This window comes from Zootoca vivipara, chromosome 8 (assembly GCF_965207765.1).
Source record: "Zootoca vivipara chromosome 8, rZooViv2.hap1.1, whole genome shotgun sequence".
NCBI lineage: Eukaryota > Metazoa > Chordata > Lepidosauria > Squamata > Lacertidae > Zootoca > Zootoca vivipara.
This window is the reverse complement of record NC_142591.1, coordinates 74,837,929-74,865,788: the sequence shown is the minus strand read 5'-3', so window position 1 is coordinate 74,865,788 and position 27,860 is coordinate 74,837,929. Positions and strand designations below refer to the sequence as shown.

Genomic DNA, 27,860 nt, shown 5'->3' with positions numbered 1-27,860 from the left:
TAATAATAATAATAATAATATGCAGTAGCCAATTGAGAATTTGGGACTGTAAGTTACTTGTTTGCCAAAAATAAATGCCAACTGGTAATCCTATTGAGGCACGCTTCCCTCTTTTCCTCCTCAGGAAAGCATTTCAACTATGGAATTACTTTCAGAAGCCAGTTTCTCCTCCTCCTCCTCTTCTACTTCAAGTTTACTTTCCCACCCATCCTCTGCCGACGCAGGCGTTCCGCTTCCAGCCAAGAACCTGATGTTCAAGGACGGTACATTGTCAGAGTGGAACGGGCGGTCTCCTTCCTCTGTCCTTATTGCAACTGTGCCGCCCGAACACCTGAAATAGCTCGAGGGGTTCGCCCTGGGTGTGGTTCACATTTTGCCTTTTCTTTCCGGGTAACCAACTGCATTCGACTTACAGTGCCAACCTCCCCGGAAGTATAATGCTACCCACAGCATGACCTCTGCAACGATAGTGTTATTAAAGTGTGTAGTGCTGCACTTTTAACCTGGGGGAGATGCATCCTCTCTCGCCTACCTGTTCATTACTGCATGTCATGCTGCAACGAAAAGCTTCTTAGTTGTCAGCCTGCCTCTCTTTTTATCTCAAGACAATCAATCTTTCTTTTATAACTGAAAGCGCCCTTCGTAGGCTTTCTGATGGTTGAATTTCTATACTGTCACAGTAGATAATAGTAATTTTATACGTTTGTGGTGCAGACCTTAAACTTGCTTCTTTTTTTATCTTATTAACACACAACAGTTAATAGCTTTTGGCATTAGAAAGGCACAAGATGTATTAAAATAGTGTAACAAAAGTATCAGTGACTGATGGGAGAGAGGGGGACAGCAGGATTCTACCGCTGACGTACCTAATAATTAGCTATTAACTACCTGGTTAAAAAGGATAGTTAGGAAGTGGTCACATCAGTCTGCTGATTATGCTTTGTAAATGATTTTAATCTGAAGCTTAAAAGCAGCTACAGAAGCGTCATAGGAAAACTTAGAGAGATCGGACTAATTTTATTTTCGTCCTTGGTGGAACCTTGGAGTTTGATGGGATTACACCAGTGTTAAATGTGGTGCTGTCTGTATGTAGAAGTTCTTGTTGATAATACACTTTATTTTTCTCCAGCTTCCTCTGTTGGCACAGTAGACCGGAAGGGTGAGGGCAGGAATTGAGAGCCTTTTGCTCTTGCCTCCTGTTGTCCAAAGCTAATTGAGAGCCTGCTCTGCACGGCCACTTCAGGATGCGGTAGCTTCACAAAAAATCTCGACCTGTGATGGCTTTCATCCCATAACTAGCCAGGTGTGTGAATCCACTGCCATGTCTGGAATTCGGTGTCTTGACTTGCCACTGCTGCCCCAAGGCCAAATCTGCACATTCTGATGACTTCCCGTAGAGTTTTGAGCACACCTTACAGGGCTATGTGTTTGTGTGAATAGGTCCTAAGCAGGCGGGCAACACAGAATGGTTTAAATCCACGAAATACTTGCACTGCGTAGCATCTGATCCATGCTGCGGAAGCTGCGTTTCTTTTAACCAGTGGGCTCTTCCCTCTGATGACTGACGTGGTTACTGGAGAAAGGTTACCAGAATCAGGCCAGGCTCACATTTAGCCTCTCCTCTTCCACGTAGGAATAGACAAAAACTAACAGAGCTGTAACTGTAATCAAGCCTGGTCTCTCACTGGAAGAAACTGGGCACAATCTACTGGGAAATTTCCTACACCCCATAACAGGTGAAGCACAGGAAACGCTCTTTTGCAACTCTCACTTGCTCAGTTGGGCTTCTGCAGGAAAACTTTTCAGTGGATTGTGGCCATACCTGGGGGGTGGCGGGTGTTTCATCATGAAAATAATGTTAATTGGAGATTTCGTTTCAATCCTTTCTAGATTTTATCAAGGTTCCCTTCCTAGGAAGGGAAGAGAAATGTATGCAGTGTTGTGTAACAATTAGCTTTGCATAGTTTATACAAAAACTGTCTTGTGGTTCCTCTAGTTTCAGGGTCTTCTCAACAGCTGCAAAATGTTGAAAGAAAGAAAAAGCAGCTGTGAAAAGTTAAGAATAAGAACCTTTGGTATAAAAATCATTGTGGTCCAAGATGTTCGATATCAGGGCTTTGGGAGGAAAGGTGGTTAGTTACTTGCTTTATTGGAATAGCAGTTTGGGGATTGTTGTTTTTTATTGCACATCGGCAGGGATGTTTTGGGGACCAAGAACCCAGAAAGCAACCAAGTCACATTCATAAGTAGATTGCAGTATTTAGCAGGCTCCTCTCTTCTTCTTTTCCTTTTCTTAGAAAAATACGGAGCAATGGCAAAGGATTTATTGGGCATATTTTGAAACTGTGGGAAATGTAGAAAAATTACCTTGCATTCTTATGGTTGGAAATTGACTCTCCTCCTCCTCCCCACCAGCCATTTCCCCTTAGTATTATTTTTACACAATATTTCTGGAAGTAAAGGTTCCCCTTTCATTTGAAAAGCAGGGATGAATAAGAATTTGCACAGACAGTAATGTTTTTAGCCATCTCTCACTTTTTTCTGCCTTTCCTGCAACAATGGGACTCCGAGGCTGCATGCAACACAGAGCATCTCGTTGACTTATTTTTTTTAAAAAAGAGTTTCAGCTCAGCCATCATACTGGAAATAGAGCAGTGGCTGTTTTTCTGGCCTTCTAACAAAAGCAAGGGTGGGTTTGGGATGGGTGATCTAGGGCTGTCAAATGACCCATCGAAACAGAATGACACGAGCCTGACCTTGCATCTGATAGTCGCTTGATATGTGGAATCAGCAGGCCGAAAACTTCCGCAGCGCGGAGAGAAGCATCTGTTTGCCTGCTAATGCTAGCATATCAAGCTACCATTGGAAGCCACAAGAGCAGAAATCAGTAAATCAGTTGGCAATCTTCAAAGCTGACCTGTTTCAAAAAAATGACATGTGTATTGCAACTACAACATTTCAACCCCCCATGGAAATGCAAGGAGGACAGAAATAAGTTGCTTCCCCCCCCCCCAAGAACTACCCTAAGAGGAACTGTTTTGCACACCACCTGCCCAGCTGTTAAATCTACACGTGATGCAAGAGATCCATTGGTTGGATCTACTGACACCACCACCTCCTTTTTTCTTTTTCTTTAATGCAGCCACTAGGGCCTCCAAATATGACGAGAGAGCAGTAGTTGGGTGGTTAAACTCACCCATGCCATTTTCCAAGTCTTAGTCCCCCGTCCCCCCCAGCAAGCAAAAAAGAAGTAGCTTCAGGGCCATTTTCAGATCAGTAGTTTGGAGCATGTGACGATTAAACACCCCTACCCTAAGTGCCACTGTTGTGATGAAAATTTGGAGGCTTCCAACCCTGCAGCTAGTTTTAAAAAGAGCAAAGCGCTAGGAGATCCAGGGATCCCCCACATCACATAGTGTTTAAACTTTGAATTAAAGTTCTAATTAGTGGAGCAGGGAGGCCTTAATGAAAACGATGCCATAGCATAGCTTTGTAATGCTGATAGTGTTGTGCTTTGTGTAAACTATAATGTGAAATGGCATGCTGGGTCGAGGCTCATCCGGAAATCCCAAGCATTCTGGAGTTTTATCTCTACTGTTATAAGAGATGAGCTGAAATCCCCCTAAGGGTCAACTTGAATAAACTTCCCTATTTTGTTCCCCAGCCCCAAGACATCATTTGACCCCTCTCCTCTTTTCCGTGCAACTATAATCTTGAAACCTCACTTAAAGCTAGTGGCGTGAGTGCCGCCATCTTGGATGCTGTTGCTGGCCTGGGTAGATGGCTTTAAGCCCAAGATGGGAAACTCGGTGGCAATGCCTTTGCTGCTGGTGCCATCACAGCCTTCATAAGAGTCCCGAAAGGTGAATCTTAAATTGGGTATGCAGGTGGTTGTTCAAAAGTGTCTGTAATGGCTATGTGCCATGGGTGCTTTGGGGGGGGGCAGTAAGGACATATCTGAATTACTTATAAGTACTGTGAATAAAGACGACAGCTTTATGCAACCAAAAAAAAATTTTTTTTAAGAAATCTGTCGAGCTTAATCCTTTATTTTTTCCCCCACCAGCTTTTTCCTTGTAAAAAATCAAGTTTGCGACGTTTTAGGCCTTAACATTTCATTATTCATCTATGTGTGCTTCATGACTAAGATGTATTTTGCTGCTTGAATCTGGGAATAAATGAGACATCCATAAATACTATTTTTAACTGGACTTGCCTTGGGAGGCTTTTTCAAGGCAGTTTCACTGGGATTATCCCTTCTTTTCTATGTATATATGTTAATCTTCTCCATTCCGTCCCCTCCCAACTTCCCAGCAGTTTGAATTCTTTATTTCCACAGTGCACTTATAATTCATTGTACCGTACTTCTTTTCCTCCAGTGTTTCTGATACTATTTTGAAGGTTTTAAAAGCGTGGGAGTCCGGCAGCCCTAAAAGCAACCCAGTTGCTTTGTTTCTAGTCCGACGCCGTCGATAGTATACAGTGAACTGTACAAAAACCTGGTATTTGATTAAATTATTGGAATATGTAACATAAATGTTTACAAATAAAACTGTGTTGCTGGTCAGGACCTTTTCCAGAACGACTTACTTGATCCTACAAATCGAGCTTTTTGGCAGAGAGTGAGTTCATGTGTGCAATTATGTTAACTTGGTTGCAGAAACTTGAATATGTGAGCTGACTCCATTCCTTGGAGTGGCGCAGTGTGAATTGCCAGTTCTGTATGCAGTTGATTCTATACGGTGTCCTTCCAAAGGTCCCCAGAGTGACTTACAAGAGAGCCAGGGTGGTGTAGTGGTTAAGAGCGGTAGACTCGTAATCTGGTGAACTGGGTTCGCTTCCCGCTCTTCCACATGCAGCTGCTGGGTGACCTTGGGCTAGTCACACTTCTCTGAAGTCTCTCAGCCCCACTCACCTCACAGAGTGTTTGCTGTGGGAGAGGAAGGGAAAGGAGAATGTTAGCGGCTTTGAGACTCCTTCGGGCAGTGATAAAGCAGGATATCAAATCCAAACTCCTCCTCCTCTTCTTCTTCTTCTTCCAAGAATGTAAAATTACAATAAAAGGGAAAGCGTTAAAACACCGCACTATAAAAGGGTGGTAGAATAACTTTTGGAGCAATTAAGATGCCAGGTAGCAAATACTGCTGAAAATAGCAAACAAAACTGCATTATATTAGGAAAACTTGTTTTGGGGAATGTGCATGTTAGGAGGGAAATGGCATATATAAAAATGGTGAATTAGGAGAAATGAACACTAAAATGTTGGTGTTCATTTTTGTGAGAACCTTTTATCAAAACATTTGGAAAACTGTTGCAAGAATGTGACCAACCTAAGGCTGGAAGAAAGATGAATCTGTTGGTTTCAGCTTCTCAATCTCAAGAGGAGGGTTAACCCTTCGCCCTAAGCCACTCTTAATTAAATGGCTTCTCTCGCCAATCTCCAAAGCAGGGCAAAAACACTATAAAGGCATTTGTTTTTCTCTAGCTGTTCAAATAGGGTTGGGACAGGGGTTGTAAACAGAGAAGGAGCCCCAATGGAAACGTTCCAGTTTCTCGCCGGCACTGCCCCAATTCAACTCTCTTTCCACACACCTATTACATTAAAACTTCAAGAATTCTGATCATGGATCTCTTGCATTTGTTGTAACCCTTTTGTCTTATAGAAGGCTGCTGTGAGGCATTCAGCTGGTCTTAAATGAGTCCTCTTAACTATTGGAATGATACAGAGGGCAAGCCAGCAGTTGCCTCTGGGCTGGTTTCAGGTCCACAGGCTGGTTTGTGGTATTCTATTTATTAAATTTGTATACTGCCCTTCATCTGTAGATCTCAGGGCAGTTCACAACATAAAATGACAGTATTCATAATAAAATTAAGAACAACTACAAGCCAAAAATCTCTGCTCCCACAACACATTTAAAAGGGTAAAGGTAAAGGGACCCCTGACCGACTCTGGGGTTGCGGCGCTCATCTCGCGTTATTGGCCGAGGGAGCTGGCGTACAGCTTCCAGGTCATGTGGCCAGCATGACAAAGCCACTTCTGGCGAACCAGAGCAGCACACGGAAATGCCGTTTACCTTCCCGCTGTAGGGGTACCTATTTATCTACAGTGGAACCTCGGTTTATGAACACCTCGGTTTACGAACGCCGTGGACCCGTCTGGAACTGATTAATCCACTTTCCATTACTTTCAAGGGGAAAGTTCGCTTCAGCTTATGAACGCTTCAGTTTATGAACAGACTTCCGGAACCAATTACACCCATGCTTCGGGTTAAGTACGCTTCAGGTTGAGTACTCCGCGGACCGTCTAGAACAGATTAATCCACTTTCCATTACTTTCAATGGGAAAGTTCGCTTCAGTTTATGAACAGACTTCCGGAACCAATTGTGTTCATAAGCTGAGGTACCACTGTACTTGCACTTTGACGTACTTTCAAACTGCTAGGCTGGCAGGAGCTGGGACCGAGCAACGGGAGCTCACCCCATCGCGGGGATTCGAACCGCCGACCTTCTGATCAGCAAGCCCTAGACTCTGTGGTTTAACCCACAGCGCCACCCGCGTCCCTTATTTTAAAAGGGTATTGGATGTCAAATCAGCCAAAAGCCTGGTTGAAGAGGAATGTTTTTGCCTGGTGCCTAAATGGGGAGCCACTGCAGAAAAGGCCCGTTCTCGGGTTGCCACCCTCCAGACTTCTCATGGAGGAGGCACATGAAGAAGGTCTCAGATTATGATTGCAGGAACTGAGTTGGTTCATATGAGGAGAGTTGGCCCTTGAGGTATTGCAGTTCTGAGCCCACAGCCATTCACCAACACAAGTAAATCCAGAAGGAAATTTTAGCGGCCTGTTTTTGTGTGTGTGCCTAAGCATCTGATGACAAAGATAGCCGGAGTCTCCCATTTCTTGGCTAAACAAATTAGATGCTCCTTTCATTTTACTAGCTCTAATGTGCAAGTGTTTTAGTCGTGTTTTTCATGGGAAACACATTTTTCTTTCTAAGCCTGCAACCCCAACTGGATTTCCAAAACAAATGTGTTAGTCTCTCATCAGAATTAGTGGCGATTAGTGATTTAGGCCTGAGAGCACAGTAAATCTGCCTCTTGGCCTTTACATCAGAGACATTTACTGCTGTAGTATTTTCTTGGCTGGGGCTTCAGCCATTTCTGGAAAATGCATGGGGTTTTTTTGTTTTTTGTTTTCATTTTTGGCAAGTTCTCACCACGTCAGTTAATCCCTTTTCACAGCATCAGAGCTTCTGACACGTAGCTTATTTCATCAGAATTTGAAGTCTCTGTTTCTGTACAAAAATAAATAAATCCAAAAAAGGGGAATGAATTTCTTTGACTTTTGGGGTGAGGGAAGGAGAATGGCTTTTACCACCTCAGAATTTAACAGACTTCGAACTCGTCAAACAAAATACTGACAGGCTGGGGGCATCCTTAGTCATGCTCAGAGTGGACTCATTGAAATAAATGGCACAGGTATGTTTCCGCTATCCTAGGGGCAGGACTGCAAGAAGATCAAACCTATCCATTCTGAAGGAAATTAGCTCTGAGTGCTCACTGGAAGGACAGATCCTGAAGCTGAGGCTCCAAATGCTTTGGCCACCTCATGAGAAGAGAAGACTCCCTGGAAAAGACCCTGATGTTGGGAAAGATTGAGGGCACTAGGAGAAGGGGATGACAGAGGACGAGATGGTTGGACAGTGTTCTTGAAGCTACGAACATGAGTTTGACCAAACTGCGGGAGGCAGTGCAAGACAAGAGTGCCTGGCGTGCTATGGTCCATGGGGTCACGAAGAGTCGGACACGATTAAACAACAAACAACAAGGGGCAGGCAACTAGCTGGCCAGAGTCCACATCTGGCCCCCTGCTTGGTTTCTTGTACATGTTTGTTGCTTTCTTCTGAGCTTAGAGCAGATGGCTCTTGGACTCGTATCTCACCAGTATGAACAGCAAAGGATGACCTGTTTGATCTCCTGTCACTCAGCTGCTCACTCTGATACATGACAACCCAAGATATCATCCAATGGGAGTAAGCGGCTGAAGTGTGAAATATCTAGGAAAATTTCAATTCCATTTGCATTTAAACACTTAACTTTTCTAAACAATGAAGGAACCAAAACACAAGCGTCCTTAAAATCCGCACATTCCTGAGTTTTGCAGTGCAGTTCACCAGCCAAGTAAGGTGTTCAAAAATGCATTAAAGGTAAAGGCCCCCCTGACAGTTAAGTCCAGTCGCAAATTACTCTGGGGTTGCTGTGCTCATCTCCCTTTACAGCCCAAGGGAGCCAGCGTTTGTCCGCTCCGCGGACAGTTTTTCCGGGTCATGTAGCCAGCATGACTAAGCTGCTTCTGGCGCAACGGAACACCGAAACCAGAGCAGCACATGGAAATGCCGTAAATTACCTTCCCGCCGGAGCAGTACCTATTTATCTACTTGCACTTTTTGGCGTGCTTTCGAACTGCTAGGTTGGCAGGAACTGGGACCGAACAACAGGAGCTCACCCTGTCGCGGGGATTCGAACCACCGACCTTCTGATCGGCAAGCCCAAGAGGCTCAGTGGTTTAGACCACAGCTGTATGCATATACCAGGTCAAATGTGTACAGAAAAGCAAATATTAGCAAAAATAGAAATGCATTTTAGGGAAAGCATCTTGGCTAAAATATTTACATTAGGCACAATTACATGTATGCAAAACTGTATATTGGCTGCCAAGAAGCGCACCCTTCAAGGGTGTTCAGCATGGGTGTTAAGATCAATAGGACGATACTATGATGAGTCGCATAATGGTTTTGAAGAACTGAAGACGGCATGAGGGATGTATCATAACCTGCGATGTACACACTGATCCCACCTTCACTTCTGGTAAGTAGGGGCAGGTAAGCGTGTTCTAAAACTGCTGCTTCCAGAAGAATTCTTGGGACCTTTTCACCTTTTTGTTCTGAGTCATAAAAGATGGAGGGATTTTTATGGGGGGGGCAGGTGATGCTAGGTCTTATTGCCATCATCCTTCAGACTACTTTGACGGAAGTTATTAGATGTTTTTACTTTACCTATTGGTGAGATTTATGCTTGCTTATAGCTTGCTTTAAAAGGGTGGGGGAAACTGCAGGAAACTGGCACCCCCGATCACTCTCCTGAGTCCAGCAGGAAACTGGATCGGTCATTTCCTCTCCCATGAGAGGAGCGAGCGATTCTGCTGACCACTGAGTTCAGGCACACCAGAAGGCTCCCTGTGCCCAAGCTCAGCAGAGTCTCCCTGGGTCAGTGTGAAAAGGAAGCAATCCTGCTTAGTGCTGAGTTCTCACTTTTTTGCAGTGCTTCAAAGGCTCCTGGCAACCAGTGGGTTGTGTGACGCTTTGGGAGCTGCACAAAGTGGACTTAGACAAGCCCTGCCCTTACCTGTATGACAACAGGTGCAGAGGAGGTGGGTATGGCTTGCTCAAAATGACCTCACCGGCCAAATGAGGAAGACTGGTGGGCCAAGATTGGCCTGTTACTAGAAGTTGCCCTGTTTTAGGCCACCCTTCCTTCCTTCCTTCCTTCCTTCCTTCCTTCCTTCCTTCCTTCCTTCCTTCCTTCCTTCCTTCCTTCCTTTGAGAAGTGATTATCTGCCATGTAAAGACAAGATTATGCAGGTAATATGCAAACAGAGCTGTCTAGCCATGGGCAAATAATTTCCCTAAACCTTGCTGTACACAGGCAGTGGAGGGGAATTCTAAACACAATTGAACAATATGTACTGTAATTGTGTTTGTGCATCAGTGAGAGTATAAGGGCAAAGAAACGTTCTGGTAAGAACTTAGCAAAGCCAAGGGCATATGCGTGTAAATATATATACCGTGTTTCTCTGAAAATAAGACACCGTCTTATATTTATTTTTCCTTAAAAAACAACACTATAGCTTATTTTCAGGGGATGTCTTATTTTTTTATTACGTAAGTATGGTACAGTTTAACCAAGATTAAACTGCCTATTACTATGGCTTATTTTCAGGGTATGGCTTATATTCCTTGAATGCTTAAAAATCCTGCTATGGCTTATTTTATGGCTACGTCTTATTTTTGGAGAAACAGGATATATATATATATATATATATATATATATATATATATATATATGCAAATTTCTTTGCACTCCAAAATACCCCATCCCAGAGTCCTTACCCTATGATTACTTCTTCACTCATTAGCCTTGAAAATTCAGCATAGCACAAACTCTTCCCATATACTTGGTCAATTAATAACCGACAGCAATGCTCACTGTGGTCTAGTACAGGCTTCCACAGGTACGCTCTGTTTGCTTTTTCGATAACACCAATTAGCCTCACCTATGAATACAACCTGGAAAACATTTGCTTGAGGATTGTGTGACAAATTCCAATATTAACATTTGCAGGGGGGTGGCAGACAGCCGGGGGTGGGACCTTACTGTTTTACCTCAGGCAGGTCACCCCTGTTGAGAGGCATACTGCCTCCAACGGCGAAGGGAAAACTTAAAGCCATCATGGCTTGTAGCTATTGACAACCTTGTCCATGAATTTCTGCCTAATTCCCTTCTAAAGCCATCCAGGTTTGTGGCCATTGCTGCATCTTGTGGGATCCGATTCCACAGTTTAACTGTGTGCTGGGTGGGCTTCCTTTTGTCTGTCCTTTCAGCTTCATTGCGATAGCCCCAGCTTTTAGAAGTATGATGAGAGAGTCTGCCCGATTTTATCTACGCCACACATTGGCAAAGCTCTCGAGAGCTGCTCCTTCCCTGATCCATGAATGGAGCCAGTTTGGTCTTCCTTCTGCCATGACGCTTTTCCAGGGAGGTGTTTCTCTGTGTGGAACTGAGGGAATCTCCTCCCTAATCTGTTCGAATAAATGTAGCACCTTTAGATAACTACAGTACTCAAAACACAAGTTTTTCCTCTCTTTTTTTATGGCCCCTAAGTATTAAGAAAGAGATGGTGCAAACAATCACTTATGGATTAAATGACTAAAATGGTGCCATGGGTTATTTATTAATCCCGGAACTGTAAAAGCATAAAACCTGGATATTAAGAGACACCTGCCTTATTAGACAACAACGTCCCTGCGTTCTAAGGAGAAATGGGCAACTTTCATGTAAGTAATCTTCCTCTTCCCTTTTGTTCACTATGGGGTCCAAAGATCCATTTTTTTCATATCTGCAGCCTACAGACATAACGCTAAAGGGACCCGTTTTAATCAGCCAGTGCTATTTTTCTAGAAAAAGAGGTGTCAGAACTTGCCTGAAGGCCTCCCTGCTCTTTTATAATGGCAATGGCGCCCACCTGAGAGGTGACAGAACTGAGTTCCTGTGAGTTCCGGCTGAGGGGGGAAAGCCTTGGATTCAGCCAAAGATATGGAAGCATCCCAAACTGGCTGAGCCAGGCCACTATAAGCCTCCCAAGGGGAGGGACGTAGCCTAGGTCCTAAGCCTGTTTTGCTTGGTCACTTGACCTGCCCATCTGGCACTGAAGACTACAGTGGTACCTCTGGTTACAAACTTAATTTGTTCCGGAGGTCCGTTCTTAACCTGAGGTACCACTTTAGCTAATGGGATGTCCTGCTGCCGCCGCCGCTGTGCTATTTCTGTTCTCATACTGGGTCAAAGTTCTTAACCCGAGGTACTACTTCCGGGTTAGCAGAGTCTGTAACCCAAAGTGTTTGTAACCCGAGGTGTTTGTAACCCAAAGTACCACTGTATTTCAAAGTCTTGTTTTCCCTCTGCCAGGCTTAGCCAGAGCAGCAGCAACCCTGTTGCTGAACAAGGGTTTGGATCTGGTGTAACTTTACACCGGCTTAACTTAAACTGGTTTGCTTATGCCAGCTTCTCATGCTCCCCAAAAGGCACTTTTGGTTCTTCTTTATAAGCTCTTTTGGCTCCTTGGAGTTACCGCAAGCGGAAATAAATAAAGGGGAATCGGAAAATTATATTAATGCAGAGGGTTGCTTCTTAACATTACATTGTTAACAATCTAGACTTTTATGAATTCTGAACGTTAACACTCTGCAGAAGTCAAGTCTATCAGAGTTTAGTAAATGGTATATTAAGGGTGGGGTCAGTATGGGCACACAGATTATCTGGACCATCTCTGGGGAAATAGTTGACTCATGGGGATTAGCAGAGAAAGATGAACAAAAGCCTTGTGGATTCAGTTATCGCAAAAGCTTTATCTAGAAAGAGAAACCTGTTCTCACAGTGGCTAACCAGATGTCAGTGGGAAGCCTGCAAGCAGAACCTCAGCTGGTGGGCACAGTTGCATCAAGGATGGGATTAATGGACACAGTTTGGTCTCCAATACACACATTTCTGCTGCCTCCAATACACACATTTCCTGTGCACATAGAGATGGAATGAATGGGTGAATGGGACTACAGTCAAACTAGGAATAATGCCAGGAGATATGGGTCACAGGTGGCACTGCGGTCTAAACCACTGAGCCTCTTGGGCTTGCCATCAGAAGATCGGCAGTTCGAATCCCCATGACGGGGTGAGCTCCCACTGCTCTGTCCCAGTTCCTGCCAACCTAGCCGTTCAAAAGCACACCATTGCAAGTAGATAAATAGTTGTCCCGTTGCGCCAGAAGCGGTTTAGTCATGCTGCCCACATGACCTGAAAAGATGCCTGTGGACAAACGGCAGCTCCCTTGGCCTGAAAGTGAAATGAGCGCCACAACCCCATAGTCGCCTTTGACTGCACTTAACCATCCAGGGGTCCTTTACCTTTGCCTATTTATTTAAACCTGAATCTGCCCCGATTATGTATAACACAGGAGATGGGGGTCTGGTTATTTTAACAAAAGGGACATGCATGTGACCAGAGCCAAATACTCCTTGCACCTACTGCTTGCTTCCTGCATTCATTCCCCAACCTTTGTCCCAGAGGAGTTCACTTCTGATATCTTAGTTTTAACTGAGAAGAGAGGGGAAATCCCGGTAGGAAAAACCACCTGGAAGTAAGTCGTGGGCAGGGTGGGCTCATAGCTGAGTTGTGACGCTCACGTTTTGCATTCGAAAAGTCCCAGGGTTGATTCCCTGGTATCTCCAGTTACCGTGTTTCCCCTTTTTTAATACGTAGTCAGAGAGTAAGCCATGGCAGCATTTTTTAGCATTAGTGAAACATAAGACACCCCCCGAAAATAAGGCATACCTCCATGCCTTGTAGAACGAGACCGTCGAGCGCCCCAGCCAGCCAGCGGGACCCAGCCAGCCAGAGGGGCCTGGAACCGGCTGCTGCTGCAGCAGCGAACGCCTGGAGCGCCCGCGCCAGCAGCCTGGCCCCTCTTTTTTTTGCCTGCCCGAGGCAGCCTGCCGCCCCGCCACCGGAACCGGCGGCTGCAGAGCAGAGCGCTCCGCAGCGCCGGGCAGAGCGCAGCGGCCTGGCCTCTTTATTATTATTTATTTGCCGGCCGCCCCGCCACCGGAACCGGCGGCTGCAGAGCGGAGCGCGGCCAGCGGGGAGGGCTGCGCGTTCCCGTGCGGTGATGGCGGTGCGTGGACGCGCGGCGGTGGTAGCAGCAGCAGCAATGGCTGCTGTGGATCGGCGGCTGCCGAATCTCGATGACTTCGCGGGGCAGAGCTGGAGCGCCTGGGTGGAGAGGGCCGGGCCGACCGCAGCCGAGACAGGTGAGCGCGCCCGCCCTGCCCGCGGGCCCGGAGGTGGCGGCAGGCGGCGGCGGGAAGCAGGGGACCCTCCGTCGCCGTTTCTGCTGCCGCCGCCGCCGCCATCGAGCTTCCTCCCTCCCTCCCTCGCCTCCCCTCCTCCTCCCTCGCCCCCTCCCTCACCCCGCCCGCCCCAAACAAAGGAGCCGCCGGGTCCTAGCGCCGCCTCACTTCCCGCCCGATGGATCCTGCCTTCCTTTTCCTGCCGCTTCGATCGGGTTCCCTAGGATCTCTCGATCCTCCTGATGGGATCCCCTCTCCCCCAGCCTGATTTCACCGGGGGGATGCTGTGATCAAGTCAGGATCTTTGTCCCACGCGTTTTCCAGCTCCTTATGTGCTTCTCGTTCCTACTTTGATCCCTTATTACAGGAGCATGGGTTTTTTTTTACAGGAGCACAGCGGCCTGGCCTCTTTAATTTTTTTTTTTTTGCCGGCCGCCCCGCCACCGGAACCGGCGGCTGCAGAGCGGAGCGCTCCGCAGCGCCGAGCGCTCGAAACGCCCAGCAGCACCAGGCGGAGCACTGAGCCAGCAGCCTGCTGCCTTGGTGCTTGGAACCGGCTGCTGCAGCAGCACCGCACAGAGCGCCCAGCAGCACCCCGAGCCAGCTGCCTGGCCCCTCTGAGGAGGCCTTAAGGTACAAGACATCCCCTGAAAATAAGACACCGTGGGTTTTTTTGAGTAAAAAAAAGAATAAGACGGTGTCTTAAAAAGGGGGAAACACGGTAATAGAAAAACAAAGCAGAGCCAAAATCCTGGAGAGCTTCTGCCAGAAAGCACTGAGCTGGATGGGCAAATAATCTGTCCTGATGTAAGGCAGTTTCCTGTGTTCTCACCTACACAACCCTTTTTTTGTTCCAGAACAGTCACCCAGCACCCACATTTTATAGTGGGATGGGATGGGTTTGGGATTGCTACCATCAAATACAGTTTTGCTATAGGGCCCATGTAGCCCCATGTTAATTCTGCTCTCCAGGACAGCCTTCAACAAGCTGGCAATCTTCAGGTGTCTGGACTACAACTCCCATCAGCACAGCCCCCCCCCCCAAAAAACACCTTAAGTCTAGAAACTCCTAATACAATTAATAATTAAACCCAAGTCAATGGACAATTAATCTTGTCAGCCTTGATTTGCCTAAGCTAATCTTCTGCCATCAAACTGTATTTGTTGAAACATAAATGAGACATTTGCTGTTCATGTCTTCAGGATTTCCTGGTTGACTTATTGACGCAGTTTCAGTCAATATTATTCATCTAGTTCAATGCCTCTCATTATGATGTGTGAGTATGGATGCATGGGATGTGTGATTCATCTCTTACAAGGACTCCAGAGAACAGATCAGAGGAGAAATTCAGTTCATATTTAAAGGTGAGCCTACCTAATTCCACATTTTCCAAAACCACGTGAGAACCACAACACAGCCATCCTTCAAGATTCTCCCCAGTTTTGCCATATGATTTTGCAACCAAGTAGCGCTTACAAAATTTCATAAATATATTGAATGCTATTTTTCTAGTAAAAGTGGTGTCAGATTTCACAATGAACTTCTCGCTTGTTCTCTTAGATGGCAATGGCGCCTACCTGAGAGGTTCTGGAGTTGAGCTCTGGCTGGGGAAAAAAAGCCCTGCATATATTAGTGAAAATAGCATATCATATTAGAGAAAATAGATTTGCAAAAATGCATACATGAGGCAAAATCACATGCAAAAATGTGTATACTGTATAGTATTAGGAGAAATCCACACAAAATGAAATCTCCGGGTCTGGGATGATGCTAACCTACAGACAACCCTACAGGTGAGTGTTTGGGTAGGTGTGGCTGGTCAGGCTCGGAATGTGTCCCTTGCAGCTGTAAAGACAGGGCAATGGGAGGTGCCTTCTGGTTTAACCCTCAAATGCCTGCTGAAAATTTTTCTATGCTGCCAAGCTTCTATAGGCAGTAGGGTTGCCAGACTCAATAGTGGACAGGACTTCTGTGCCTTTAATTGCCCTGCTCTCTTTTGAGTCTGGAAACCTTAAAGAGAAACCAGCGGACCCTTTGACTGGAAATTAAACAAAGGGTCTGCTGGTTTCTCTTTAAGGTTTCCAGACTCAAAAGAGAGCAGGGCAATTAAAGGCACAGAAGTCCTGTCCACTATTGAGTCTGGCAACCCTAATAGGCAATTAACACCTTTCCATAATAGTTGGTAGTCTTTGTACATTTTTCTGTGTTGTAAAAGCACCTTCATATTTTTATGGTATATAAATAGAGAAAGAAAGACAACTGTAGGGGGGGGGAGCAATATGGTCACCCCCATCATTTAATGATGTCCTCTGTTTCTTAGCCAACTATTCGGCGCCACCACGATTTTGATGCCGAGCGAGATGCCAAAAAGGTCCATAAAGCTTGCAAAGGGATGGGTAAGAATGCTGCTACTTACCCTGCATGGCAAGAATCTCATGCAGAGGACCAAACCCTGCCGCAAAACAAGGCACTCTTGTTTAGATGGGGGGGGACAGTGGATGTGGGTGGTGCTGTGGTCTAACTCACTGAGCCTCTTGGGCTTGCCAATCAGAAAGTTGGTGGTTTGAATCCGCTCAATGGGGTGAGCTCCCGTTGCTCTGTCCCAGCTCCTGCCAACCTTGCAGTTTGGAAGCACGCCAGTGCAAGTAGATAAATAGGTACCGCTGCGGCGGGAAAGTAAACGGTGTTTCCATGTGCTCTGGTTTCTGTCACAGTATTTCCGTTGTGCCAGAAGCGGTTTAGTCATGCTGGCCACATGACCCAGAAAGCTATCTGCGGACAAAGGCCAGCTCCCTCAACCTGAAAAGCAAGATGAGTGCCACAAACCCATAGTTGCCTTTAACTGGACTTAACCATCCAGGGGTCCTTTACCTTTTTTTACTTTAACAACTCTCAGCACCCTTAACAAACTACAGCTCCCATAATGCTTTGAGTGAAGTCATGACTGTTTAAAGTGGTACCGCAGCATTTTAAATGCATGGCATGAATACGACCGTTGTGAGGTTGTGGAGGCCACCAAATTGGTAGTCAACATTTTATGCACCTTTTTAATATAAAAATGCCTTTTGCCATTAGGGGAAGGAGGGAAAATCAATTCAGCTCACGTTTTAGTGGAAGTCTACCTCATTGGCACTTCCCAATGAAAAAATAAACATCAATCTGGAACTCTGTTAAGCTGGTGTTTATGTACAAATACACAGCAGTTACACAGGCTCACGTGCCTGAATAACTGCAAATATTGGTGAGATTTGATCAATAGGAGAAGCAGGCATGTCATTCACAGGAAAACTTTGCATTCAAAGATGCTTTGAGTAATTTGTGGCGTAGATCATGAGACATCAACTGAATTCATCACAACTATTTATTGTAAAGATGACGAATGTGAGGCCCTCAACACGGTTGTTGCCAGTGTTCGATCCCCTCAGAGTAGACCCATTGAAATTAATCAACTTGACTTACTTAGCGCCATTAATTTCAGTGGCCCTCCTTAATTCCCATCATGCCTGACTGTTGGCCATGCTGGCATGGGTTGGTGGCAGTTGGAGTTCAACACCATCTAGAGGTCCACAGAGTCCCCGTATCTGATTTAGGGGATGCAGGTGGCACTGTGGTCTAAACCAATGAGCCTCTTGGGCTTGCCAATCATAAGTTCAGCAGTTCGAATCCATGTGATGGGGTGAATACCCGTTGCTCTGTCCCTGCTCCTGCCAACCTAGCAGTTCGAAAGCACACCAGTGCAAGTAGATACATAGGTACTGCTGCGGTGGGAAGGTAAACGGCATTTCCGTGCACTCTGGTTTCCGTCATGGTGTCCCGTTGCACCAGAAGTGGTTTAGTCATACTAGCCACATGACCTGGAAAGCTGTCTGTGGACAAATGCCAATTCCCTCAGCCTGAAAGTGAAGATTAGCGCTGCACCCTATAGTTGCCTTTGATTGGACTTAACCATCCTGGGGTCCTTTACCTCTACCTTATATCTGATTTATGGCTACGTATGCAACATCCATTCAGTGCTAGGCCTAAACTCTCAGATTGGGAAGAGAGGGATAACCGTCCACCCCCTCTCCACTTTACAAAAAAGATTGTTTTCATGCTGACGTCCTCCTTTGCATTCATATTTTACAGGGACGGATGAAAAAGTCATTATTGAGATCTTGTCCAACCGTTCATCAGACCAGAGACAGCAAATGAAGCAGAAGTACCAAGCCATATATGGCAAGGTATTGTTGTGGATGTATGGCCCTTGAAATGAAGAGAATGTGGCCCCCGAGAGCGCAAAAGGTTCTCCACCCCTGCTGTCAGCTGTGCACTAGACTTGTAGGAGACATCTGAAGGCAGCCCTGTTTAGGGAAGCTTTTAATGTTTGATGGATTAGTGTATTTTAATGTTTTGTTGGAAGCCACCCAGGGTGGCTGGGGAGACCCAGCCAGATGGGCGGTGAATGAATGAATGAATAAATAAATAAATAAATAAATAAATGACAATTATCACCATCATCATCACAGCACCCATCCACTGTTCCCACCAGTCCTCTTCCTTTATATATATATATAGTTTTTATTAAATTTTTCTAATTTACATTTCAAAATATCCATTTAGACAACCTTAAGTCAATGATTTCCTTTCTTCTCTTTCCATGGTTCATTTTGCATGCCATACATCCCTGCATATTTTACATGATCTGAACCATTCAGTAGTCCATTGTTACACCATCAAAACCAATTTACACTGCTGAATTTATCTTAATGGTACCAGCGTTTTTAAATGCACACAATATTCACCCATATAATCAGTAAACATTTTCCAGTCTTCTCTGAATATATGTTCTTCTTGTTCTCATATTCTGTATGTTGAATTTGCAAGCTGTGTGTATTCCATCAGTTTAAGTTGCCATTCTTCTTTGGTTGGGGCCTCGCTCATTCTCCATTTTGGGGCAAACAAAACACGGGCCGTATTAGTAGCATACATAAAGAATATTTTTTAACACCTGGGAATTTCCCTCTGAGTTATCCCCAACAAAAAGCACTGACTTTTTTGGAAAGGTACTTTTAAACATTTTTTTTCAATTCATTATATATCATTTCCCAATACTCTTTTACCCTTTAACAAGTCCACCACATATGATGAAATGTACCCTCTACCTCATTACATCACCAGCACTTATTTGATTCAGACTTGCACATTTTAGCAAGTCCCACTGATTCTCCTCCTGTCCTCTTGACCTGTGCAAGGTGTTATTTTCTGTGACTTAAAGGATGGCTTGTGATTATTATTTTTCCCTTACGGGTTTTTTTAGGATCTGGGAGAAGTGCTGAAAGGAGAGCTGAGTGGGGATTTCGAAAAGACTGCCCTGGCCCTGCTGGACCAGCCATGCGACTATGAGGCCAGGCAGCTTCGGAAGGCAATAAAAGGGGTGGGGACAGACGAGACGGTCCTGATTGAGATCCTGTGCACACGGGTCAACCAGGTAGGACCACCCGGGCTTCAGCATCATTTTTAAATGTCTTTTAACTAGATAACCACAGAGAAAAAACAGCTCCTCCAGGAAAACCACCTGTTTTTCTTTTCTCTCTCCCAGCAAATTTTAGCCATAAAATCTGCCTACCAAAGGAGTAAGTCATGTCCTATTTCAAGAACTCCTGCTTGAGTGAAAAGGCCTGAGCAGTCACTCTCTTCCTTTTCTTCAAAGTCTTTGACAGGGACCTGGAATCCGACGTCAAAAGCGATACCAGCGGGTCAGTGAGGAAGATACTCCTCTCTGTGTTGAAGGTGAGGAGGGGTTGGGCTGTTTCTTTATCACAGAGGGGGAGAACCTGAGTCCTGGGGACACCTGTCTGCCATTGGGGTGCTCTTTTGCAGCAGGGTCACCCCAAAACTGGCAAAAGCTCCGCGGCACGGCAGATTGGGGTGTCATATTGCTACCATCTCATTCTACTTAATACAGATGGGTTTCCTGGTCTCCTTTGTTCCTTCAAGCTACTGCTGAGTGGAGAACGCTCAAGGGGTGCAGCGGGTTTATCTTACGGGGCAAAACAAAAGGGAGGAAACAACAGGGAAAGAACCAGATTTGTGTGTCTTGTTTCCAGCTTTGCTTGTCAACACTCACTAGAGGGCAGCATAAAAACTGACGCGTCTCTTTGTCAGATGGCTTTTAAAGTTTTCAGAATAAAGGGTGCTTCATCTACACCAGCCATTTTTCCAGAGCCATCACTGTTTGCTCACCTCTGTTCTGGAGAATCTTGACAATGCACACCACCACTGCAACACTAAATTGTGTGGAAATTGTTCTGTTTGGTTGTGCATTCCCAGTCCATCTGCACTATACATTCTCAAAGCAGTATCATATCACTTTAAACCGTCATGGCTTCCCCTAAGGAATCCTGGGAACTGTAGTTCATTAAGGGTGCTGAAACTTGTTAGGAGACCCTGTTCCCTTGATAGAGCTACAATTCCTAGAGTTCCCCAGGAAAGAGGGACTGTTAAGCCACTCTGGGAATTCGCGCTGGAGTTCACCAGCTTAAGTTTCAATGGCAGGACTCAATTCTGGAGCAAACGAATAAGTTATGGGGTTAACTCCCTCACCAACAAGTAGAAGCTTCAGACCTGAAATTAAGAAGAAGGGTTTTGAAATCAGAGGGTAGAGCTGAGGAATGCTAAATACCATTTCCACTAGCCCAGGGCAGGGGGGACCTTCCATATTAGAAAGAAAACAACCTGTTCTTTGTTTGTGCTTTTTCTTAACGGGCTGTCGTTTACCCCCCCCCCCCAGGCTAGCAGAGATCAAGGAATGGAGACTAATGAAAACCTGGCTCAGAAAGATGCCAAGGATCTCTATGAAGTAAGCACAATAATGATATAACATAAACAGGTGGAGCAGCTTTTATTATTATTATTATTAGGGTTCTGAAGCAATCACACAGGCAGACAGCATGGTACCCTGCTATCAGCCTCAACACATTGAAATTCCAAGCTATCTTCCCAGCTGGATCCCCAAACAGGTGCTTCCCCAGCTCTCCAGGTGCATTCTCTATAGAACAAGCAACGGAGAGTGCATGCCCTCCAACATTTCTCCGACGAAAATAGGGACATCCTATCCATGCCCTCCAACATTTCTCCAATGAAAACATCTCCTCCAACATTTCTCCGATGAAAATAAGGGCATCCTATCCATGCCCTCCAACATTTCTCAATGAAAATAGGCAGGTCCTAAGGAAAAGCGGGACATTCTGGGATCAAATCAGAAACCGGAACGGCTTCTGAAAATCTGGGACTGCCCCTGAAAAATACGGACACTTGGAGGGTCTCTAGAGTGTTTCTCCTTCTGACCTGCTGTCGGGTGTGATTTGCATTCCAGGTGCTTTGGTACAGCCAACCGCCCACCAATTCCAATTAAGCAAACTCTTAATATTCACCATCAGCTAAAAGCTTCCTTGCATACTTATCCCATTGCCAAACTGTCCTCACAGAGAAGCCGATCCTTCCCTTGGGGTTGCCACTTTCTAAAAAATAGATATGCATTGCCCAAAGAAGAGGTCAAGAGTAAGCAGAGATCTGCAAAATGAACAAACGAACAGGAACACCTGATATGTGCTAACTGGTACAGGTGCAAATTTAGAAATAATTAAAATTTAAACAGAGGAATACAATACGTCTAGCTCATCATAGCAGGGAAGCCTGTGAGGAGGTGGTCTGCATGCCTCCTCAGTCTGCTGCCCGGGTGCTACTGGCCGATGAGCAATTTTGAAGCTCCTGCATTTCTTTCTCATGGATCTTTATCTTTAAACTGGACTTGGATCCTTTAACAGAGGTCTGGCTGTTCTCCTGTTGAAAGAGGGCCTGTGGCCATTCTATCTCTACCAGACATGGGGCAGAAATTGATTCAGTTCAGGTTTAACTGTGAACCTACGTGATTCGCGCATCCTGAAACAATATGCGGACTGAAAAACAGCCGTCCTTTGAAATTCACGCACCTCTAAATTTTGCGGCGCAGTTCTCCAGCCGAGCAATGTGTACCAAAAACGCATATACGAGGGTAGACTCTGCTTTAAAAATGCACATTGGTGAAAAAAACATACGCCCCCAAATGCATTATCTTAGAGAAAACGGCTTTGCAAAAATCTGTATATTAGGCAAACCTGTGTACCGTATTTGGAAAAATAGTCTCAGGAATTTTCGCATGAACCTAAAAAAAATCTGCGAACTTATGTGAAAATGTGGAGAACCGAACTTCTTATTGGGGAAACTTGGGGAAAGCAAAATTGACAGAATCAACATTGCCTAATCTCTCTACACACAAAAAAAAACACAAACCAAGCTTGACCTGTATTTATATTCCTGTAGTTTAAATTCTTAGCCTGTTCTCAGTGGATATGTCACAAAACCGATAGTTATAGTGGTCCTCCATCTCTGAGGCAGGAGAAGGCTGTTGGGGAACTGACGAGCTGGCTTTCAATGATGTCTTGGCGAAGAGAAGCTACATGCAGTTGAGGGCTACCTTTGAAGCCTACAAACATGTGAGTACCCTTGTTCTGTTGTGGCAACTGATACTTCACCTGAGGCTCCATGCTAGTGCTGCCAGTGGGTAAAATATTGGTCGAGCGTCTAGCTTTGAAATGCAGTTGCTATCCCTGCAATGAAGAATCTGCACACTGAGCTGCTTTTCTGTATGCCTGTGTGATACAATGTTAAACTGTTGTGTTGGCTGGTGGCCATGACCAATGAGAACCTGCATCTGAACTCCAACCCTCATCACCTTTGAGCATTGACCATGTAGGCCAGGGTTTCCCCAAACTTGGGTCTCCAGCTGTTGTTGGACTCCCATCATCCCTGGGATGGTCCTGCTCGCTAGTGGTGGTGAGAGTTGTAGTCCAACAACCACTGGAGACCCAAGTTTGGGAAACCAATGCAGGCTCGTGAAGGTTGGAATCCAACAATGTCTTGAAGACCACGAATTCCATGATGAAGACACAGCTCCACCAATGTGGAGAGAAGAAAAGCCCAGCGTCTTGTTCTCACGGTGGCCAACTGGATATCTGCCACAAGCTCCCAAGCAGGACAGCAACACTCTCCCCAGTTGTGATTCCTAGCAACTGGTATTCAGAGGCATATTATGACTAGCAGCCTTGGATTGCTGCATCCGACATGACACCTTTTACAGCTGCCCAGGTTGGTGGACATCACTACCTCTTGTTGAAAAGCGCCACACATAGCTCAGTGGCAGAGCAAATGCTTTGCAACAAGAAAGGTCCCAGGTTCGATCCCTAGCATCTCCAGGTAGGGCTGGGGAAAGACACCTGTCTGGAATCCTGGAGAGACCCTGTCAGTCAGTGTCCACAAGACTGAGCTAGGTGGAGCAATGGTCTGACTCAATACAAGGCTGCTACCTCTGCAGTGGAAAATTCCACAGTTAAATCCTTCACTGTGTGAAGAAGGGCCATTTCCACTTTGCTGAATGCTACTAATATACCACCACCACCAGTGTACAATAAGGTCCCACCCATCCAGTGGTGAATTAATCCTTAATTTAACCCAGGACAGGCAAGGGAGGAAGAGGAGAGAAAGGGAAACAGGAAAATAATATGGGTCATTTTTGTGGCAGTTAGTTCAGCTACCCACCTCCTTCGAGGAAGGCTGGGATAATATGTAATTTCAAAAAGTGTTGTTTTAACTAAACCCTAAGCCTATTTAGATTAAGTTTAAAGTTATTTAAACACCTCTTTTTGCTTAAGCAAATACATTAGACTCTAAAAATAAGGCTCGCCTCGAGCTCACAAGTTCTTCACCCCTGACTGCTCGCTAAAGTAGCCAACTGACTGGTAGAAGGTGGCCTGGCTTTTACACAAAATATCTTTTGTGAAAAAGCTAGAATTCGGAGCCGGCTGCCAGGTTTTTGTTTTTAATAGTTAAGGTGGAATTTCGGTTATATTTAAGCAGAGCTTCAAAATCAGTGACAGGATTTAGGCCGGTAGCAAAGGGAGGAGATTCTGACGAAACATTAGGAAGAACTTTCTGTTGGTAAGAACTGTTTAACAGTGGAATGGACAGCCTCAGGAGGTGGTGGACTCCTCATCATTGGAAGTTTTTGAGCAGAGATTAGCTGTGATTCTTGCATTGCAAGGGGTTGGGCTAGATGACCCTCAAGATCCCTTCCAACTCTGTGCTTCTATGATTTTATGTGTATGCTTGAATTGCAGAGTCCCCCCCTTTTGTTTTTTTGACGACCACTCGTAGCCGAGTAAGATTGTCTTCCACAAACACGGTTTTAACAATGAGTCTGTAAGTGACTGTGGAGGCCAATTCTGAATCCGCACATCCTTCCAGAGCCGGGACATTGGTTTCCAGGTGGGAGTTGATCACGGTGTGGATTTGCCAAGCATGCCTTCCTCTTAGCACGTTTCTCCCTTGCGTCCTGAGTTTGAGTGTCTTCAAGCCCATGACACCTTTGGTAAAGGCTGTTCTAACTGGAGCACTCACAGGCCAGTGTTTCCCAGTTGTCAGTGTTTATACTACAATTTTTTAGATTTGCCTTGAGACATTCTTTAAACCTATTTTGTTGACCACCAGCATTACGCTTTCCATTTTTAAGTTTGGAATAGAGTAGTTGCTTTGGAAGACGATCATCAGGCATCCGCACAACATGACCAGTCCAACGAAGTTGATGTTGAAGAATCATTGCTTCAACACTGGTGATCTTTGCTTCTTCCAGTACAGTGGTACCTCGCAAGACGAATGCCCTGCAAGACGAATTTTTCGCAAGGCGAATGTGTCTTGCAATCTGATGGTGACTTGCAAGACGAATTCGTTTTGTGAAAAATTCGTCTTGCGAATTGCGGTTTCCCAAAGGAATGCATTGAAATTTAATTAATGTGTTCCTATGGGCAAAAAAAGAAATTTCAATGCATTCCTATGGGAAACCGCGATTCACAAGATGAATTTTTTGCAAAACGAATTGACTCGCGGAATGAATTAAATTTGTCTTGTGAGGCACTACTGTACACTGATATTAATTCGCCTGTCTTCCCAAGTCTTTTGTAAAAAATTTCGGAGACACCGTTGATGGAATCTTTCGAGGAGTTGGAGATGGCATTTATATGTGGTCCATATTTCACTACACCTACACTAAGCAGGCAAGTTGCTGCGTTCTTCCTTTCCCCACCTTCCCACTGACAGCATACATTTTTAGGACCAGGCTAAAGGGGAAAGAGCAGGAACCCTTGCCCTCCCCGCCCCCCAAAAAGCAGTGGCAATGCCACATGGTATCTCTGGTCTAACCTCTGCACTACAAAGAGCAGTTATGAGATTTATTTGTTTATTGCACCGTAGCTGACTGGCAAAGATATTGAAGATGCCATTAAGAGCGAAACTTCTGGAGACCTTGAGAAGGCCTATCTAACGCTTGGTAAAAACAAAGACTTTTTAATATTTCTTTACAAAATCATCATCAATTGAAGTGACTCTATTTGCTACACTGAATAAAATCATGAGTGGGGAGGGGGAAAACTATATGGGATCATATTCTGGAACCCGAAGCCCCTCTGATGCAGCCCCTTCTAAAATTATAATTTGCCTTGATAGCACAATTCAAACTCCGGGATGAGTGGAGCTTGGAATAGGTGGGTCGGCTTGTCTCACCTGAGCCCAGCAGATCCTCGGGGAGGGGCCTGGCTCAGCAGTAAAGCATTTGCTCTGCATGCCAAGCCCACTCTAAAATCCCAGACAGCTGCTGCCTGTCAGTGTAGACAATATTGATCTAGAGTGGGTCAACGGTCAGATTCAGTATAAGGCAGCTTCCTATGTCCCCGTGTAGCTCAACTTGACTGAGCCGGGGTTCAACCAGTGGAATGTATGCCACCGTAACTTCCCCAGAGTTACTCCAACAGAATGGGTGTTCCATGGGGACAGGAGGGGCAAGGAGGAGCAGCACCTATTCCAGGTGACCCAGGGTCCAAAACTCAGGCCGACACTCACCTGCCAGCTGCATCAACAGTAGTCCCTGCCCCTGCCCAGTAACTACTTCCTGAGGAAACTCGGACCGTCATTTTCCCTCTGCATCTGATTCATTGGCTGCATATTTTCATTCTCGATGGCACCATTGTGGGCCCTCGTGGTATGTTTTTCTTTAGTAAGATGTGCCAGGGACTGCCAAGCCTATTTTGCCACTCGCCTGTATGAGTCCATGAAGGGCGCAGGAACCGACGAGGAGACCTTGATTCGCATCCTGGTGACGAGGGCTGAGGTAAGCCGTTTGGGGATTCTTAAATTCTTGTGTGGATGTGTTATCGTTGCAGTAAGTACCACCTTTAAAAGTGACCGGATAGAAAGAAGGGAGCACAGACTTGTGTAGCATTCTTGTCAACCTAATAATATGCAGTAGCTCTGCTAGCACCAGTGGCCTGATGATTTTCAGCTTGTGGTAACTTGAAGGTGGGATTTTTCACTCATGGACACAAGTGAAATATGAAAGTCCCCCAACAGTATTGGCATTCTGCCGGCTCACAAAAGCACACCTCTTTACGCAACCATTCCGCTGAACTAAAACGTCCTGATTTAATTGTGCCAGCAGTCTCCTATGTAAGTAGACCTATGAAAACATTGTTTTGACTTCATGTTGATGCTTGAATTGTGGAGCCCCTAACACATACACTAAGGAGGCAGGCTTGTTTCGTTGTGATTTTAATTGATTTTGATGGTGATTTCAAAGCACCTAGAAGCCATCTCAATTTATTTATTTCTCTGTCTGTCTGTTTGTTTGTTTAATATCCTGCCTTTCCTCCCAAAGGTGCCCAGGGCAGCAATCATTGCCAGAATGTAAAAGCCAAAACATTCTACAATGGTTACAACCTTCTAAACACATTTTTTTTTATAAAAAAACAAACTGGGCATGTAAGCAGTATATAAATTTATTTTAAAATGAATAATAAGGAGGTTATATCAGTACAGATTCATGCCCATAGGGCACCTGGCATAAGCAGTAATCAGAATGTAGTAAGCGAGCCCATTGGCATCAGGGAGCATGACAAATGGGCACAATGCCGCTCACCCTCTCATATGTTCACTGAATACATTGGGAAGTGGGTGTCCTTGCAGGTCTCCTGATAGCCCACGCAGAAATATGATTAAAGCCACCCACCAGATTTGAATAGGCTACTGCTTCTCTCCCCCTTTCCTTTTGATAGAGTAATTTCAGTCATTTACAAATGTAAGGTCTACCACCCTGGGGAAACGGCAGTTTTGCGGGCTTCCTCTCAAGCTGCGTCTCCCAGAATACCTCACTCTACGGAAGGACCCCCTTTCCTTTGTCAGGACCCGGCATGCTCCTGCCACAATTAGCAGTTGGGTTTTTTAATAGTTTGCTCCAATCCTTGCCTATATATGGACAGGGCTTGGGGTTCACAAACAACAGCCGGTTAACTGTGTGTGTCCCGGGAGAGCTCACTTATCTTCTCCTGCTATTTCTCACCTATGGTCCCAAAGAGAATGCTCTGGCATTTCAAGCTTTTGACCCATGACTCCTAATCTCTTCTCATTTGCTTTCAAGATTGACCTTCAGACAATCAAGGAGAGGTTTCAGCAGATGTACAGCAGGTCTCTGGCCGAAGCCATCCGATCCGAGACTTCGGGAGATTTCAGGAAGCTGCTGCTCTCCCTGCTGCACTGAGACCTTGTTGAAAAGAGGGGTGCCGAAATGAATGGCACGCTTATATACATGAAGAAGTAGTATTGAAATAGCTCTAGCAGATTACTACTTCAGTTGTAGGTGGTTGCTGTTTTTTAATGAAGGCAACGAGCAGAATTCTTTGCAAGGTTGGCCCTACCATTGGGCAGAGTCAAGAGGCAGCCTCGGGCGGCTGATACCAAGTGTCATTAAACAGCAACATAATGTTAGTAATTGGATATATTGTTGTTGTGTTTTTTATTTCCAAGAACAGGCACATGGGATTTTCCGCCTCAGCTTTGCCAGAAAATCTGCTCTTTTCCTCGGAGGGGAGGCAAAGCAGCAATTGCTCCTCTCTCTCAAGAAGCACAATGTTGTGGGCTGACGCCGCTTACCACACTTAGCAGTTCTTGAAATAGGAGCTAGGCCTCCCCACAGAGCCAGAGGGACAGTAGCCAGCATAGACTCAGCTTTCCCTCTGAACCTATCCCATGAGGTGACTAGATCTGGCCAGGAACCAGAGGGCCT

General features: G+C 45.4%; 2 protein-coding genes across 4 annotated transcripts in view; both read left to right on the top strand.

The window, feature by feature from the left end:
• Positions 1-4,570, top strand: part of FAM91A1 (family with sequence similarity 91 member A1) — a 34,389-nt gene extending 29,819 nt beyond the window's left edge. The window contains exon 24 of the mRNA XM_035125233.3: positions 125-4,570. Within this exon, the coding sequence (XP_034981124.2) occupies positions 125-340 (216 nt within the window). The 3' untranslated portion in view covers positions 341-4,570. The remainder of the gene's footprint in view (positions 1-124) is intronic.
• Positions 4,571-10,202: 5,632 nt separating this feature from the next.
• On the top strand, positions 10,203-27,571 carry ANXA13 (annexin A13). 3 transcript variants are annotated; one of them, XM_060277642.2, is made up of 12 exons: positions 10,203-11,112; positions 14,881-15,042; positions 15,999-16,074; positions 17,804-17,898; positions 18,975-19,145; positions 19,257-19,290; positions 19,368-19,447; positions 20,448-20,516; positions 22,090-22,191; positions 25,001-25,076; positions 25,801-25,913; positions 27,216-27,571. In XM_060277642.2, the coding sequence occupies exons 2-12, from the start codon at positions 14,965-14,967 to the stop codon at positions 27,333-27,335; spliced, it is 1,014 nt and encodes a 337-aa protein (XP_060133625.2). In that variant the 5' UTR covers positions 10,203-11,112; positions 14,881-14,964; the 3' UTR covers positions 27,336-27,571. The 3 variants fall into 3 exon arrangements, with proteins under 3 accessions (XP_060133625.2, XP_034981919.3, XP_088532012.1); XM_035126028.3 differs by lacking the exon at positions 14,881-15,042 and having other exon boundaries at positions 10,206-11,112; XM_088675886.1 differs by lacking the exons at positions 14,881-15,042; positions 15,999-16,074 and having other exon boundaries at positions 10,207-11,112.
• The last annotated feature ends 289 nt before the right edge of the window (positions 27,572-27,860 follow it).